Source organism: Sinocyclocheilus rhinocerous, unplaced genomic scaffold, assembly GCF_001515625.1.
Source record: "Sinocyclocheilus rhinocerous isolate Xijiao unplaced genomic scaffold, SAMN03320098_v1.1 scaffold584, whole genome shotgun sequence".
Lineage (NCBI taxonomy): Eukaryota > Metazoa > Chordata > Actinopteri > Cypriniformes > Cyprinidae > Sinocyclocheilus > Sinocyclocheilus rhinocerous.
The window spans coordinates 1,740,086-1,755,193 of record NW_015630348.1 but is presented as its reverse complement, the minus strand read 5'-3'; the positions used below and the strand labels follow the sequence as shown (position 1 = coordinate 1,755,193).

At 42.3% G+C, this 15,108-nt stretch overlaps 1 protein-coding gene across 5 annotated transcripts in view; it reads right to left on the bottom strand.

Annotated features, from left to right (window-relative positions):
- The window catches only part of LOC107740130 (protocadherin-1-like), a 168,434-nt gene that overhangs the window by 62,212 nt on the left and 91,114 nt on the right, over positions 1-15,108 (bottom strand). For all 5 annotated transcript variants that reach the window (XM_016552451.1, XM_016552450.1, XM_016552453.1 and 2 more), the window contains exon 4: positions 3,563-3,782. In XM_016552451.1, the coding sequence (XP_016407937.1) occupies positions 3,563-3,782 (220 nt within the window). The remainder of the gene's footprint in view (positions 1-3,562; positions 3,783-15,108) is intronic.

Here is a 15,108-nt window from a genome sequence, read left to right as displayed (position 1 = left end):
ACAGCGGTCCCACTGAAACTATTTCAGAGGCTCCTGGGGCATATGGCAGCTGCAGCGGCAGTTACGCCACTGGGGCTGCTTCATATGAGACCGCTCCAGCACTGGCTTCATGGCCGAGTCCCGAGGTGGGCGTGGCAGTGCAGCACTCACCGGGTCCAAGTTACACCGGCCTGTTGCCAAACCTTCACCTGCTGAGGTCACTTCGTGCCATTCACATTCCAGGTCTGCTCAACCGTATGGCCGACGAGCTGTCACAAGCTATGCTCCCGGGAGAATTGAGACTCCATCCCCAGACAGTCCAGCTATTTTGGAGACGTTTCGGAGCCGCTCAGGTAGACCTGTTTGCCTCTCCATAAGGTTCCCACTACTCCCTTCAGGGATCAGATGGTGAGCCTGCAAGCACTGCCCCCGGAGGAGGCAGACCCAGCCCTAGCTTTGCTCTGTCCCGTCCAAGCCTTGAGATGCTACGTAGACTGGACACAAAGCTTTAGGACCTCAGACCAGCTCTTTGTCTGCAACGGAGTCCGGCAGAAAGGGAAGGCTGTCTCTAAGCAGAGGATGGCCCACTGGATTGTGGATGCCATCACCCTGGCTTATCAGGCACAGGGTGTGCCCTGCCCGCTCAGGTTGTGAGCTCACTCTACTAGGAGTGTTGCATCCTCCTGGGCGCTGGCTCGTGGCGCCGCGCTGACAGATATTTGTAGAGCTGCGTGCTGGGTGACCCCCAACACGTTCGCTAGATTATATAGCCTTCGTGAGACTACATCCCCAGGCGGTCTAGCTGATTTGGAGACGTTTCGGAGTTGCTCAGGTAGACCTGTTTGCCTCCTGGGCGCTGGCCCGTGGCGCCTCGCTGACAGACATTTGTAGAGCTGCAGGCCGGGCGACCCCCAACATGTTCACTAGGTTCTATAGCCTTTGTGTTGAACCGGTATCCTCCTGTGTTCTCACCTCAAACGGGTAGAGGCGCTGAGAGGCCCCGGTTTAGTGTCGGCTTGCTAAAACTGCTCCAGAGCGTCCGTACTGTAGGCCCTGTCGAGCTCCTCCATCCCCTCGGCAGCCAGACGTGGCGGAACGTCCGATGCCAGGCCCTCACTCGCTGAATCCGTGAGAACAGGTAGAGGGCTGGGTTCCATATGTAGAGGCCTAAGTGGTTCCCATATGTGTAACGTCCACGGTATAGCCTCAGAGCCTCTGTTTCCCCGGCATACTTCTGCCATTTCCATGAGGGTTACAATCACCTCTAATCTTCCATATGCACCTAAATGGATGTCATATGTGTAAGTGCTTCCAAAACCTCCTTCAGGAAGGATGGGGCTTCCGCAATGTTCCTGTTCCAAGTGGAAAGGGGACGTTTTCCCAGTGTTATCCAATCTCACTGAGTGGGTAGTGCTATGACAACAGTGACTGGTCTTCTTGTTGCAAGCCCCGGCCTACACCACAACGGGGCGCAGGCGGCTCGCACAGGACACTGGAAGGGGTAGCATCCATGGCGCTTTGGTAGGGATCCCAATTCATCGGTCACCGACGTGACTCGGAGTGACAACAGTGACTGGTCTTCTTGTTGCAAGCCCCGGCCTACACCACAACGGGGCGCAGGCGGCTCGCACAGGACACTGGAAGGGGCAGCATCCATGGCACTTTGGTAGGGATCCCAATTCGTCGGTCACCGACGTGACTCGGAGTGACCGACTGAAAGGAAACGTCTCGTTTACGTATGTAACCCTCGTTCCCTGAAGGAGGGAATGGAGACGTCAAGTCCCGTCGCCACGGCTGCTGTAACACCGCTGAGCGGCCGGGTCACCGGCTCGGCTCCTCAGCGAAAACCTGGTATGCGTTGCACCGGCTGCCTTTTTATGCTCACGCTGTGATCAGCGGCAGCTGGATGCAATCATCGCATGCCAATGTGCATTGGCTCGTTTAGTTTACACTCGAAGTGGATTGGTCTCTCTAAGCGAGATCCCAATTCGTCGGTCACCGACGTGACATCTCAGTTCCCTCCTTCAGGGAAGGAGGGTTACATATGTAACCCGAGACGTTACATGTACTTACTATTATAATAACAATACATTATGCATAATTACATGCAAGCAACCCTTATCCTAACCCTAACCATATAGTAAGTACATGTAGTTAATTAATATTACTCAGTACTTAAATGTATAATTACACTGTAATAAGGACACCTTAAAATAAAGTGTAACCACAATATTAAATGTATTATTATTTTTTTTATTATTTGTGCTGCAAAGTTGGTCTTTTTCATTTTAAAGGGCATTTGAGGGTTTTATGCTTTGTGTGTCAACGCAACGAAGGCAACAAAGTTGTAAAATTGGATATACATTCTTTCAAAAGTTTGTGGTTGGTATTTTTAATGCTTTTGATATGCTCACTAAGGCTGCATTTATTTGATTAAAATACAATAAAATAGTAATATTTAGAATTATTACTAATAAAATATGCAGAATATAATATATTTTAAAATGTAGTGTATTCCTGTGATGGCAAAGCTGAATTTTCAGCATTATTACTCCAGTCTTCAGTGTCACATGATCCTTCTGAAATCATTCTGATATGATTTGGTGTTCAAAAAACATGTATTATATTATGAATGAAAACAGTTGTGCTGCTTAATATTTTTATGTAAACCATTACACATTTTTGATGAATGGACAGTTTAAAAGAACAACATTTATTAGAAATATAAATCTTTTTTTAAACAATGTATAAGACTTTACTGTCAATTTTGAATCATTTAATGCAGCCTGGTTTGTACGTTTTTTTTTTTTTAACACTAAAATCATACTTACCCTCATAATGTAACCCAATTTATTGTCTTTTTTTTCAAGGAAAGACAAGTCAAAAATGTTCTGGTAAATAACGTTATGCCACAAGTGCTGTTAACTGAGCTCAACTTTAATTTAAAGCAGAATATTATATTGTATGTGTACACACATACACAGCACTAATTAATTCCACAGTAATTGAAATTCTAAATGCTTTCACTGCCAGCCTGCCTTTTGGCTACGACTTCCACCCTCTCAGAGTTCTGTTGCTGAGGATTTTTGGCCTGTTCGGGAGCACCTCCAGCTGGGCGGGAAGGAGAGGCGGCCTCCCTCACTTTATGCTCCCTACAGCTACAGCGGAGGAGGATTATATCAGGTCTTCTTGGTGTGCGTGTGCTAATATGACTAGGTAATTTCAATATCTTGCCAAGAATTTATGTTTTTTTGTATATGTAGGTGCATGTTGACAAAGCTCACGAAGTTAATAGACAACATATTCAAATCAGTGGTTAATTTGCTTAAATTCTGACATTTATGTCACATAAAAACTTTTGCAATGCTCATGAATTCAGATTGACCTTATTTTAGTACTTTTTGTTTTAAAGCAAAGCGAGTGTGTGATGAAGGGTGTACAAGTAAACTGCTCAGTGCAGCTCATTACCAGCCATTTCTTTAAAAAAAAGTCTTCAATATATAGAAGGTCTAAAAAGATTTTTCTGAAAGAGAGTAGATGGAGTAATAATAAAAAAGGAGGGGGACACACCACCTCTTCTTACCGTTCTCGGGGTGTTCCATCTCTCCGATGCTGCCGTCTGGGGTAGTGCGTTCATAGTGGTCTTCAGGTAGGGCAAGGGGCCCGATACGGGGCCCTGAAGAACTCTTACTGCTGGGTGTCTCTGACTCTTCCAGACCGCTGTCGTAGTAACTGTGCTGAGAGGGATCCTGCAGATCTTGCGCCTGATTGGCTGTGGAGAAGGTCACTCGGCGATGTGGGAGCTGTGATTGGACAGAGACAGAGAGAGGTCAAAGTTCAGTATGCGTGTTGATGATATTAGCAGGCATCTTGTGGATGATTTTCATTCTAATTCAAGGGAACAACTATGTATAATGAACACAAAATTCTGCAAAATTTCACAAAATAGTTTTACCTCATATACAGTATATAGCTTACCTTAGGTATTAAACTTATTCTGCACCATTTGTGCCACAGGCATGAATGATAAATTTTGCGTATTACTGAAACAAGGTATGCTATTACTTTCTAAGCTATCAGGCTTTATTGATAATAAAAACCTAAGGAGGAGCCCAAGTTATATTGAGGGACCAAAATACCATAGAGACTTGGCAGTGAGTTCTTTAAACTTTGGGCAGTAAGCAACTTTCAATCAATATTCCAGAACACCCTAGTAACCATCTAGTGGCATTCTAAAAATACACACATATTCCCCTGTCCAAAGAAAGAAAGAAAGAAAGAAAGAAAGAAAGAACAATTCTGTCCAAAATCGATCAGCTGATTATTAATGTATATATGTTTGAATTAAGATATTTTTCAAATTAAATTAGAATTATATAGTTTCGCTGTAAATAAACAAAAAAATTATAAAATGATAAAAATGAAATTCAGTCATTTTTATGCTACAAGTGAATTTAGGCATCACAACATTGTTATATACAGTAAGAAAAAATATATAAATTTTGAGATTTGCTAAAGATTACATTTAGAAGTGTTATTAAATTATTAGATGATGGCAAAGGTACTGCAACTTAAATGTAAAATGAATAGTTAAATATCCAGTATTAAATGTACCCATACTGACAAAAACGTTGTTGATAAAAACTACTTTTTAAATTAAATTAATACTTTTATACGACCAAGTCATATCAAATTGATCAAAAGTGACAGTAAAGACTTTTACATTGTTACAAAAAAAAATTATATTTCAAATAAATGCTGTTCTTTTCAACTTTTTATTCATTTAAGAAGAAAAAAAGTATCAAGGTTTCCACAAAGATATTAAACTATTTTCAACATAATTAAAGGAAATACAGACTTGGTGCGAATAAGATAATACTTTCAAAAACATTATTACTAACCATAAACTTTTAAAAGATAATACAGTATATGTAATGTATCCCTAACTTAAATATTTCAAATTAATTAGCACTCAGCAGGCAGATGCTGCTTTCCATCCAAAGCAACATCCACTAATCACAAAAGCAAAGTTGATCTACGCAGTAATCATAACACGGGTCTTTGCGAAGATTCACAGCGGTTAGCAATTGCAAATACATTATTTCCCTTCCGTCTAACTATGTATGCATCGTCTCACAAGAGCAAATCCCTTGGCACACGCTGGCTGTACATGCCAGAGTAATACACACAGAGACCTAAACACACACTCTCACACACACCTAAGGCTCAGTGAGGAGTGTATTAAGCAAGTGTTAGCTAAATCCAGTGTGACTGCAGAAGCCAGGCTTGATAAGGATGATAGAAGCCACAGCTCTCCCACAGGAGAAGCCCACTTCACACCCCACCCTCCCTCCAGCAGCACCGACGAGAGAATAGGACATTTCGTCAAGATGGAATGAGACAGCTCGCAAATTGGCATTTGGAGCTAGACGGAGACCACTGTCAGCCACCCAGCTCTCCGATCCACATCCACCCTCCACATACCAATCACAAACCACAAACCTTCAGAGAGAAAGAGAGAGACAGAAAGAGGGAGTGGGAAAGTAAAAACAAGTAGAAGAACTCCACTCATCCACTCACTGTTATCAATAATACAGAAATGTTCCTCAACCACATTTTTTTTTATTTTCTGACTTTCAATCTCTCTCTCTTTCTCTCTCCTTCCTCGCGCCATGCTGTGGAGTTGCCACAGGGAAACACAACCACTTAATTTCTGCCTCCCTTTCCACTTCTCAGCCTCCTCTTCATCTCCACACACTCGGTTTGAGAGCTTAGCTGCGATTTGTTTGTTTTGTTTATTTTTACAAGGTAAACATGTTCTTGTGCAACACTCCTCTCTGAACACCCAACGCTGCTTGCGTTGCACATAAATTGTTTCTGAGTGTGAGGAGAAACTTCCAAAGTAACACAGATAAATAACTGACTGCACTGCTCTTAATCTCACACTGTCTGCAGGTGACAATGAAGGTCTTCTGGAGAACACAAAGTATTTCCCAAGACGGGTGAGATGACCTTGCCGTCCAGACTATAAGTGCCTCCATTGCTTAACTCTTTGTTGTCAGATCAACAAATGTTGTGCAGAGGATGGATAATGTCTGTACTGCTGTGAAGGTGATGCTTTATGTTTGCTGAAAGAAATGACAATTGCATGATGACGTCTGCTTTTCTGTAATTGCAATTTTCGTAAGTGTCGTTAATTCTATGAATTTGTAATTGTACACTGTGACGAGTGGGGGCGGGGCCGAGAGCCGTGGGAACGGAGCGAGGCTGGTGGAGTAATTGATAATGAGCGACACCTGCACCACTCACCGGTCTCGAGTCTCACGGAGGAGCTCCGGAAGGATAAAAGGGAGGAGTGACGACCGTGTTGGACGAGAGAGGACCAGGCCTGGACTTTATTTTGTGTTTTGTGTGCGGCAGCTGTCCGCGAGGGGCTGCCGCTTTACTTTCATTTTGTGTTTGTTTATTTTATTATTAAAGTTGGGTTTAAGTGTTCGCCGGTTCCTGCCTCCTTTTTCCCTGGGAACCGGGAACAAGATTTTTTTTTTATTTTTTTTTACATTTAAATACTTTAATAAAATAAACAAACACAAAATGAAAGTAAAGCGGCAGCCCCTCGCGGACGACTGCCGCACACAAAACACAAAATAAACTCCAGGCCTGGTCCTCTCTCGTCCAACACTGTCATCACTCCTCCTTTTATCTCGGCCCCGCCCCTCTCGTCACATACACAGTTCAGCATCTTACCTCAATACAAATATAATGGCTCTTTTAAAACACAGCTGACTGATAATCTGAAAATCAGACACTTTTTTATGCACACCTGTGACTTCACATGAAATTAAGTAAAAAATAAATAAATAAAAAAGCTTTTTCATATTTTTGAAAAGTATCTCATGCAAAAATACAGTAAAAACAGTAATACTGTGAAATATTATTGCAATAAAAAACAGTTTTCTATTTTAATGTACTGTAAAATGCAATCTGGAATTGCAAAGCTCCTTATTAGTCTTCAGTGTCACGTGATTCTATGATTTCTAATTATTTTCAATGTTGAAAACAGTTGTGCTGCTCATTATTTTTATGAAAACCATGATACTTTTTTCAGGATTTTTTCGATAAATGGAAAGCATTTCAAAACAACAACAACAACAACTAAGTATTTTTGTCACATTGAATCTATTTACTGTGTCTTTGCTGAATAACAGTATTAATTTCTTATTCATTTATTTTCTTATAAAATTATACAGCATATAAATAATGATCATATTAGTAATGAAGTAAAAGAGTAAAAAATAAAAAAGTTATATACACATAGTGTAGCTGGATTTTGGTGATTTGTTGCTTGAAAAGCAATTCAACTAACATTGATTTTCAACTAAATGTCTATGTTGCAACATATCACACATGATGTCAGTATGGGTGAACGGAAATTTCCACCACACAAACAAGACATTTTCTCCCGTAAAGTCCATTAATGAGGACACATCACCTTTATTGCATCTGTGTTGCAGTTGCTAAATTTAATGAATGGAAAAGGAAGAGCTGGAGATAATTAGCCAACCCTTAAGTGCATCTGATGTAACGGTAGTTGGGCATTAGTGGAGCTTTCCACCATCTTGATGCACGCAAAGGCTCAAGAGAGGCTTCAAAACCCTCGGTTGCAGCATGTAACACTTTGGCCTGTCTTTTTAACACATGGCTCATCTCCTCTGCTCCAGATAAAATAAAGATAAGCCGCACAGTGCACGTTTGTGTAAAGCACAACACTTCTATTCAGAAAGGCGAATGGTTTTTGCTGAGGGATTCATTTTAGACCACTCGCCGTATCTGCTACGAGGCCGGCCATCCCCTTGTGCTGATAAACAGAAGCGTGCAAAGTCTCCAGTGGGAGTGTGTGGATAGATACACACACACACTGCTCTATTGTCCTCCCTGTTCAATAAGAGAGGAGGTGAATAATACCAGAAGAGCATCTCTGAGCTTATTAGATCCCTGCATCTGTATCTATGCGTGTGTGTTTCATTGTATCCTGTTCCTCATTAGTTTTCTCTGTCCGTGAGGATGATAAGACAGTGAAGGGCTACTTTGTGAAACTATAATCCATAGTCTCGCACAAACACATATGCAGAGATGATACAGTGGATGTGCTCCTATGATAATATGATTCCTGTATCTCATTCTCAAGCTGAGGTGAGTAAAAGAGAGAGTGGAACAGAATACAGAGAAGGTTTCGAGTGCAGTGTGTGTGTACGGAGAGTTTCTTTCTCTGTACTTTCTGTAAAAGCTGCTTTTGTTCCCCCTCTTGGTGTACTTCTACTATTTTAGCCCCCAGCTAAGACAGCACTCACTCACAAACAAAACCAGCTCCCACTACTAACCTCCCTCCCTCCCTCATGCTGTTGGTCTCAGTCTCCCTCCCTCTGTTCCAAGCTAGAGGGCAGGTGCCAGGGTTGAGTTATGTAAAGAATGACAGCTATGCCTGAGGACGGGATTGGTTAGCTGGGAAAAAGCACCTGTGGGACTCAAGTACCTGCCTCAGTCCTCAGACTGCAGAAAAGCTTTGATTCCTGTTAACAGCATCAGAGAGATGTGTAGAGAGAGACAAGAGTGCAGGGAGACAAAAGTGGGAGTGATTTTGGTGACTATGAGGGATGGAGATGCCGAGGCGCCAGCAAGCCAAATAGGAGGGAAGGAGTGAGATGAACAGATAAGGTGAATAATAAAGTATGAAGAGAGTGATTAATTTGGTCAGGTGGGAATCAAACTTACCCTATTTAATGTCTTAATACACATTTCTGCATGTTATTTCAAAGAAATAATGGTCTGTGTAATCGTTTTCATCCTCCCTAACTTGATAATTCTATTCTATTCTATTCTATTCTATACTAAATACATTTATAAATTTATTATTAATTATATATAAATACAATACATAATAGAATAGAATAGAATAGAATATAAATTAATTTAAATCGAATGAATGACTCATAAAGACATTTACTGCCACCTGCTGGCAGTTTTTTAGTTTCTTATTTAGAGTATTATTTAATGTAAAAAAGGTTAAAAGGTTAGGTCGCCCAACAAATGTAAAGTATGTCATCATTTACTCAAACCTGAATGACTTACTTTCTTTTGTGGAACATAAAAGAAGGTATTTTGAAGGCTGTTGGTAATTAAGCTGTTTTGGTTACCAATGACTTCCATTGCATGAACGAAAAAATCAGAGATGTTTCTCAAATTATCTTCTTTTATGTCCCATAGTTTATGTTAGGCCTAACGTTTATGTGTAATAAATTTTATGTTGAATCAAATAAAATATTTATTTCTAAAGCTACTATTTGTAATGTATATTTGATCCTTTCTCAATTAACAAAAACATAGCTTTAAATAATCTTTTGGGGGTATTTTCACATATATATAAATTCAGCAAGGGTGCATTAAATTAATCTAAATTTACATTATTAGCAAAAACGTATATTTTCAATAAATGCTCTTTTTTAAAAAAATTTTTTTTAAATATTATTCAATGAATTCTGAAATAAACACTTCTTTCAAAAATATCTTGCTTGTTAAACTTTTGAGTGGTCATGTAGGTCTATATGACTTTCTCTTTTTTAACAAAAAAAGCGAAATTTAGCAAAATGTTGAGCTATTTTCAATATAATGAAAGTGAATGGGGATCTAAGTTCTTTAAGATCCCAAATCACACAAAAAAAGTTATAATCAGACTAAAATTTAAGTCATTATCCATTTATATCTCTCATATCTCATTTGTATTTCTGTATATTCAGACTTGCTTTGCCACGGTCACTTACATGACATGCAATCATCAAGGCACCAAATTTTCAGCGTCTTCAGAGACTTATATTTCAGTCTGTTCCTCCCACGAAACTATTGTATGACTTCCATTTCATTGTATGGACACATTTTTTTCTCTCTCTAAAGAATCCAGGTGGAGAAGTTAATAAATCCATTGTAGGCCCATACACAGACAACTACTATAACTACGACTCTGTCATGGTGGGGACTTTCCATGATCTTCTAGACTGAGATAATATGTCCCAAAACTACGCACACATAAACCTTTCTGCATTTTTTAGATATTCATTAAGACATTATTTAGTATGTTTATGGTCCCCACAATGCAGGTGATTTCAGGTTTTACTCTCCCTACAGGGACCAACTGTAGATAGCATAACCTGACCCATGCACACACATATTTAGCATACACTAGGTTCAACTGGAGTTAACTCTTTTAAAGTCATGCACTTACAAAGAGAGGGTGAGTTCTTAAGCTGGTCAGATATATGTTTTCCCTCAGGCAAACTTCAGAAAACAAACACACACCCAAACTCACAAAACCCAACACCTCCCTCTCTTTAAACGATACCACAGAGTAACGGCTCAATAGTTAATCTCTCTTGATGTTCTTTGTGTTTGTAGGAATTGAGCAATTGCTATATTAGATGACTATTGGCCCTTTGAGGCTGTAATATAAACGTTGAAATGACGCATACGAAAGGCATATATAGTTGTTTGTCAGGTTTTGGTGATTAATGTCATGAAAACGATGCTGGCTGATGCATATTTATTGTTATATGCCACCTAAAGTGGAAAAATTGTGCCTTGAAACTTATTTCTCTTCCTCTTTCCTTTGCAAACACAAACTACCCCACTAAAATGGTCTGCTTGTCTCTTAGACTAGCCTGGCTGGTTTTAGAGTATTTTGGGGCAATTTAATGATATTACTTTGCTTCTTGCACATTTTTGACACTTTCAAAGTGAAATGTCCAGTAAGTGGTGCTAAAATCGTGTTCAGTTTTACCTTAAACAGATGAACATGAATCTGGCAATGTTTCATTATTTTGGTTGTTGTACACATTGCGACAGTTCGGGAATGAAATGTCCAGTTAGTGGAGCTAAACGTTTAATGCTCTATTGCGTTTTAATATGACACAACAACGTGCACTAGACCCTACCCAAAACCTAACCGATAGTGTTACAAGCAAATTTGAGCTAAAAATGAATTTGCTGAAGCAACCAGCCAATCACACACTTATCAGCTCAGTTTAGATTACTCTGGAAGTTAAAGTGTCAAGGGTATTTCCGATCAGCGAGTACACACGAGCACACACATACACAGGCATCTGGGGACAATTGTGAACTGGTATTAAAACACCTGAGCTCTGGTACAATTGGTTCCTCCTATGAATCAAACAGAAAATGTTCATTCCAATATCCGTGTGAACTGAAATCCACCAAACAAAATGAAAGATACGGTCAAACCCGCACACAGTCGGTGATGGGTGAGAAGTCATAATTGCATTCCACGTGTTTATAAGCCCTGTCTGTTCCGTAGTTCTCGTTCTGCTATTATTTGTATTTGTTCGTCAATGATGTGCTACGTGTGTTCCTGCCTGCTTTATGAAGATTAAAGTCTGTGTATCGCAATTCTCCTGCGTTCTCCGCTTTCCTTGTTCCTCGCTCCATGCTCCTCACAGTAGCATACCGTGACAGAATAGCAGACCAGCAAAAAGTGAGCGGCGCCTCTCCTCCCAGTGTTTCTTTTCCGTTTTTGAAAGTTTTTTGTTTTCCCAGTTTTTCCCCGTGGCTATGTAAGTTGCCGCTCGGTTCGACCCCCTAGCTCGCCTGGATCTCCCGTTTGTGGAGTATGCGTGGGAGTTCTGTGGGATCACCGCGAGTACGGCGTTAGACGACGCGACGCTCAACTCTCTGTTCTGGATCAGGGCTAATTACCATCGCCCCGTGGACCTCCCAGACACCACTGGACTAAGCCGGAGGGAAGGGATCCTCCGGTGTCTGGAGAGCGTCCGGCCCCGATCCAGAACCAGCTCGCCGTCAAGCCCGCCGGCCGCCGCTGACTCAGCGCTCTTGGACATGATGCTACCTCTAGAGTTCTCGGCTCCTATCCTCACCCCAGAATCCGCTCCAGAAAGTTCTCCTTCGTCTCTGCTGGTCCCGTCCAGCTCTCCATCGTCCCCTGAGTCTCCTTCGTCTCCGCTGGTCCCGTCCAGCCCTCCTTCGTCTCCTGATTCCCCCGAGTTAGCCAGCCCTGCACCTCCAGAGCGCCCTCCAGTGCCCGCTTCCCCAGACGCCCTAAGGTGCCCGCTCCTCCAGAGCGCCCTCAAGAATTTTTTTTGGGGGGGCATATGCCCGTGGCCGTGGTGGCCGAGTCAGCTAAGGTCACGTAGGATCCGCCATGGCCTCCTGAGTCTCCTGATCCACCATGGCCTCCTGGACTGCCTGCTCCGCCATGGCTTCCTAGTCTGCCTGCTCTGCCATGGCTCCAGGAGCTCCCTGATCCGCCTTGGAGGCCTTCCCGTGTCCCTGTCCTGCACCAGCCTCCAGGGCACCCACCCCCACCTCCCCGGTGGTATTGTCACGGCGCGGGACGCGCCTTCCGGGAGGGGGGAGTAATGTCACGTTTATGGTCGGTGATGCTACCTCTAGAGTTCTCGGCTCCTATCCTCACCCCAGAATCCGCTCCAGAAAGTTCTCCTTCGTCTCTGCTGGTCCCGTCCAGCTCTCCATCGTCCCCTGAGTCTCCTTCGTCTCCGGTGGTCCCGTCCAGCCCTCCTTCGTCTCCTGATTCCCCCGAGTTAGCCAGCCCTGCACCTCCAGAGCGCCCTCCAGTGCCCGCTTCCCCAGACGCCCTAAGGTGCCCGCTCCTCCAGAGCGCCCTCAAGAATTTTTTTTGGGGGGGCATATGCCCGTGGCCGTGGTGGCCGAGTCAGCTAAGGTCACGTAGGATCCGCCATGGCCTCCTGAGTCTCCTGATCCACCATGGCCTCCTGGACTGCCTGCTCCGCCATGGCTTCCTAGTCTGCCTGCTCTGCCATGGCTCCAGGAGCTCCCTGATCCGCCTTGGAGGCCTTCCCGTGTCCCTGTCCTGCACCAGCCTCCAGGGCACCCACCCCCACCTCCCCGGTGGTATTGTCACGGCGCGGGACGCGCCTTCCGGGAGGGGGGAGTAATGTCACGTTTATGGTCGGTTTTGTTTTCTGTGTTTCCGTTATTCCTGCCTAGTTAGTTTCCATGTTTTTTTATTAATAAGCTCCACACCTGTTTCTGTTCTCCCTAATTGCATTACACGTGTTTATAAGCCCTGTCTGTTCCATAGTTCTCGGCCTGCTATTATTTGTATTTGTTTGTCAATGATGTGCTATGTGTGTTCCTGCCTGCTTTATGAAGATTAAAGTCTGTGTATCGCAATTCTCCTGTGTTCTCTGCTTTCCTTGTTTCTCGCTCCGTGCTCCTCACAGTAGCATACCGTGACAACCATGGCATTTTAGCTCACTTCTACAAGTATTTGTGCTGTTTTATTGTTACTCGTATTTCATCGGACTTGTACCCAAGAGCTCCACATCGCAAATGCAGTGCTGCACCAGTGGAGCTACCTAGCAAGTTTACTACAACAGAAAATCCATACATATGGAGCTGGTTATGTTATATAAACATCAATGTATCAGTTTACTAATCATGCACTATGGCAAAAGCATTTTGATATCAAAATTACACAAGGAACCATGCAAAAATAAGTCTTTATTAATCTGTCCCTGTATTCATAATTTGTGTGAAAAGGAATAAAAGTAGTTGGTGTTTTACTGCCTCTAGTTTTTATTTCAGCTGGAAACTATGCAGTTAACTGTATGTATATGGGGTGTTTTGTGGAGTTTCGGAAAAATGTAGGTACTTGTACATTTTTCCAATGAGCCAACCAGCTGAACACCAGCAAACTTGCTTAGGCTGGTCAAAAATGTTTCTACCAACATGGTCACCTTTCGGTCTTCAGTAATTCCTTCATTCTCTTTATCAATCACTGGCATTCCTTTAGTCCGTCTCTTTTTCTGATGAAAAGAGAGGAAAATAAAGATGGAAGAAGAGTGAAAGAGACAGAGATAAAGTGATTAGCAGCAGTCACTCACTGTGTCTCTTTGAAGGACATCGATTGAGTCATCTATTCCCGACGGTATATACGGCCCTCAGTATTTTCAGACAGGTTTGGTGTGGGTATGTATGTGTGTGTGTTTGTACGTGTAAATTATTTTTATCTCTGTAGGGGGAGGGACAAAAGAGTCTTGATGGAAGGACATCAGAGACCTGGAGAAAACAAAATAAAAAAACTCTCAACCAAACGACATGCCTCTGACTAGCATTAGCATGTTTAGCGCCAAATTTAGCCAATATAGAACTTCCAAATGGATTTGTTCTGCGGTCTGTATGGAAATAAAATGTGAGGTAATATTCAATGTTTAAATATAAAATAAAAAATCAGCACAAATATTTCATATTTCATATATAACATGATTCCTACCAAAAGAGCATTCAATTACTGTACAGAAAATGTTTCATCATGGGTCAATACATATCAGTGCTCTCCGACAATGGCTACAGATGCTGCTGATAGAGCTTTATTATTGAACACCAAAAATGACTGTAATTTATGGTTTCACGCTGAGTAGAATCTGTGGTAACCATGGTAACATATTTCTAAGGGTTACAAAATGATGAATAATAGGGTCCAAATCGTTCATTAGTGCTTAAATGCTTTGTTCTCTCACAATGACCTCATGTGGGAATCGTAAGCGATTTTAGCTTTAGCTAGTTAGACTCGGTGGCTTCACCTTCACAGTGGCCACTGCTGTGTTAATGTGTATGACTTTCACAGAATGCACCATAGACCTGGGAGGCAGGTCACTTCCTCTGGTGCTCCTGTCTTCCTCTCCCCATGGTCCTTTCATTCCCTGATTCCATCTCTGCTTCCATTTTTCCTTCCCTCTCTCCGAGCAGGACATTAATCAGATGGACACTCTGAGTATCTCTCTTTCTCTCTATTTCTCCCTCTATCTCTACTTACAAACAACACTATAACCTCTTATTCCTCTGAAGAAAATCAGGAGGTCATTATAGAGATGTGTGTGTGTGTGTGTATGTGTGCGTGTGTGTGTGTGTGTTGGTAAGTGTTTGTAAAAGAGCTGAGTGGCATTCTCTGTTAGCTAGACATCCTGCTATCAGATAGCTGCTGGCAATACACAGATAAAACCAGATTAACTCTCTCACACACTCTCTCTCTCTCTCACACACACACACACACACACACACACA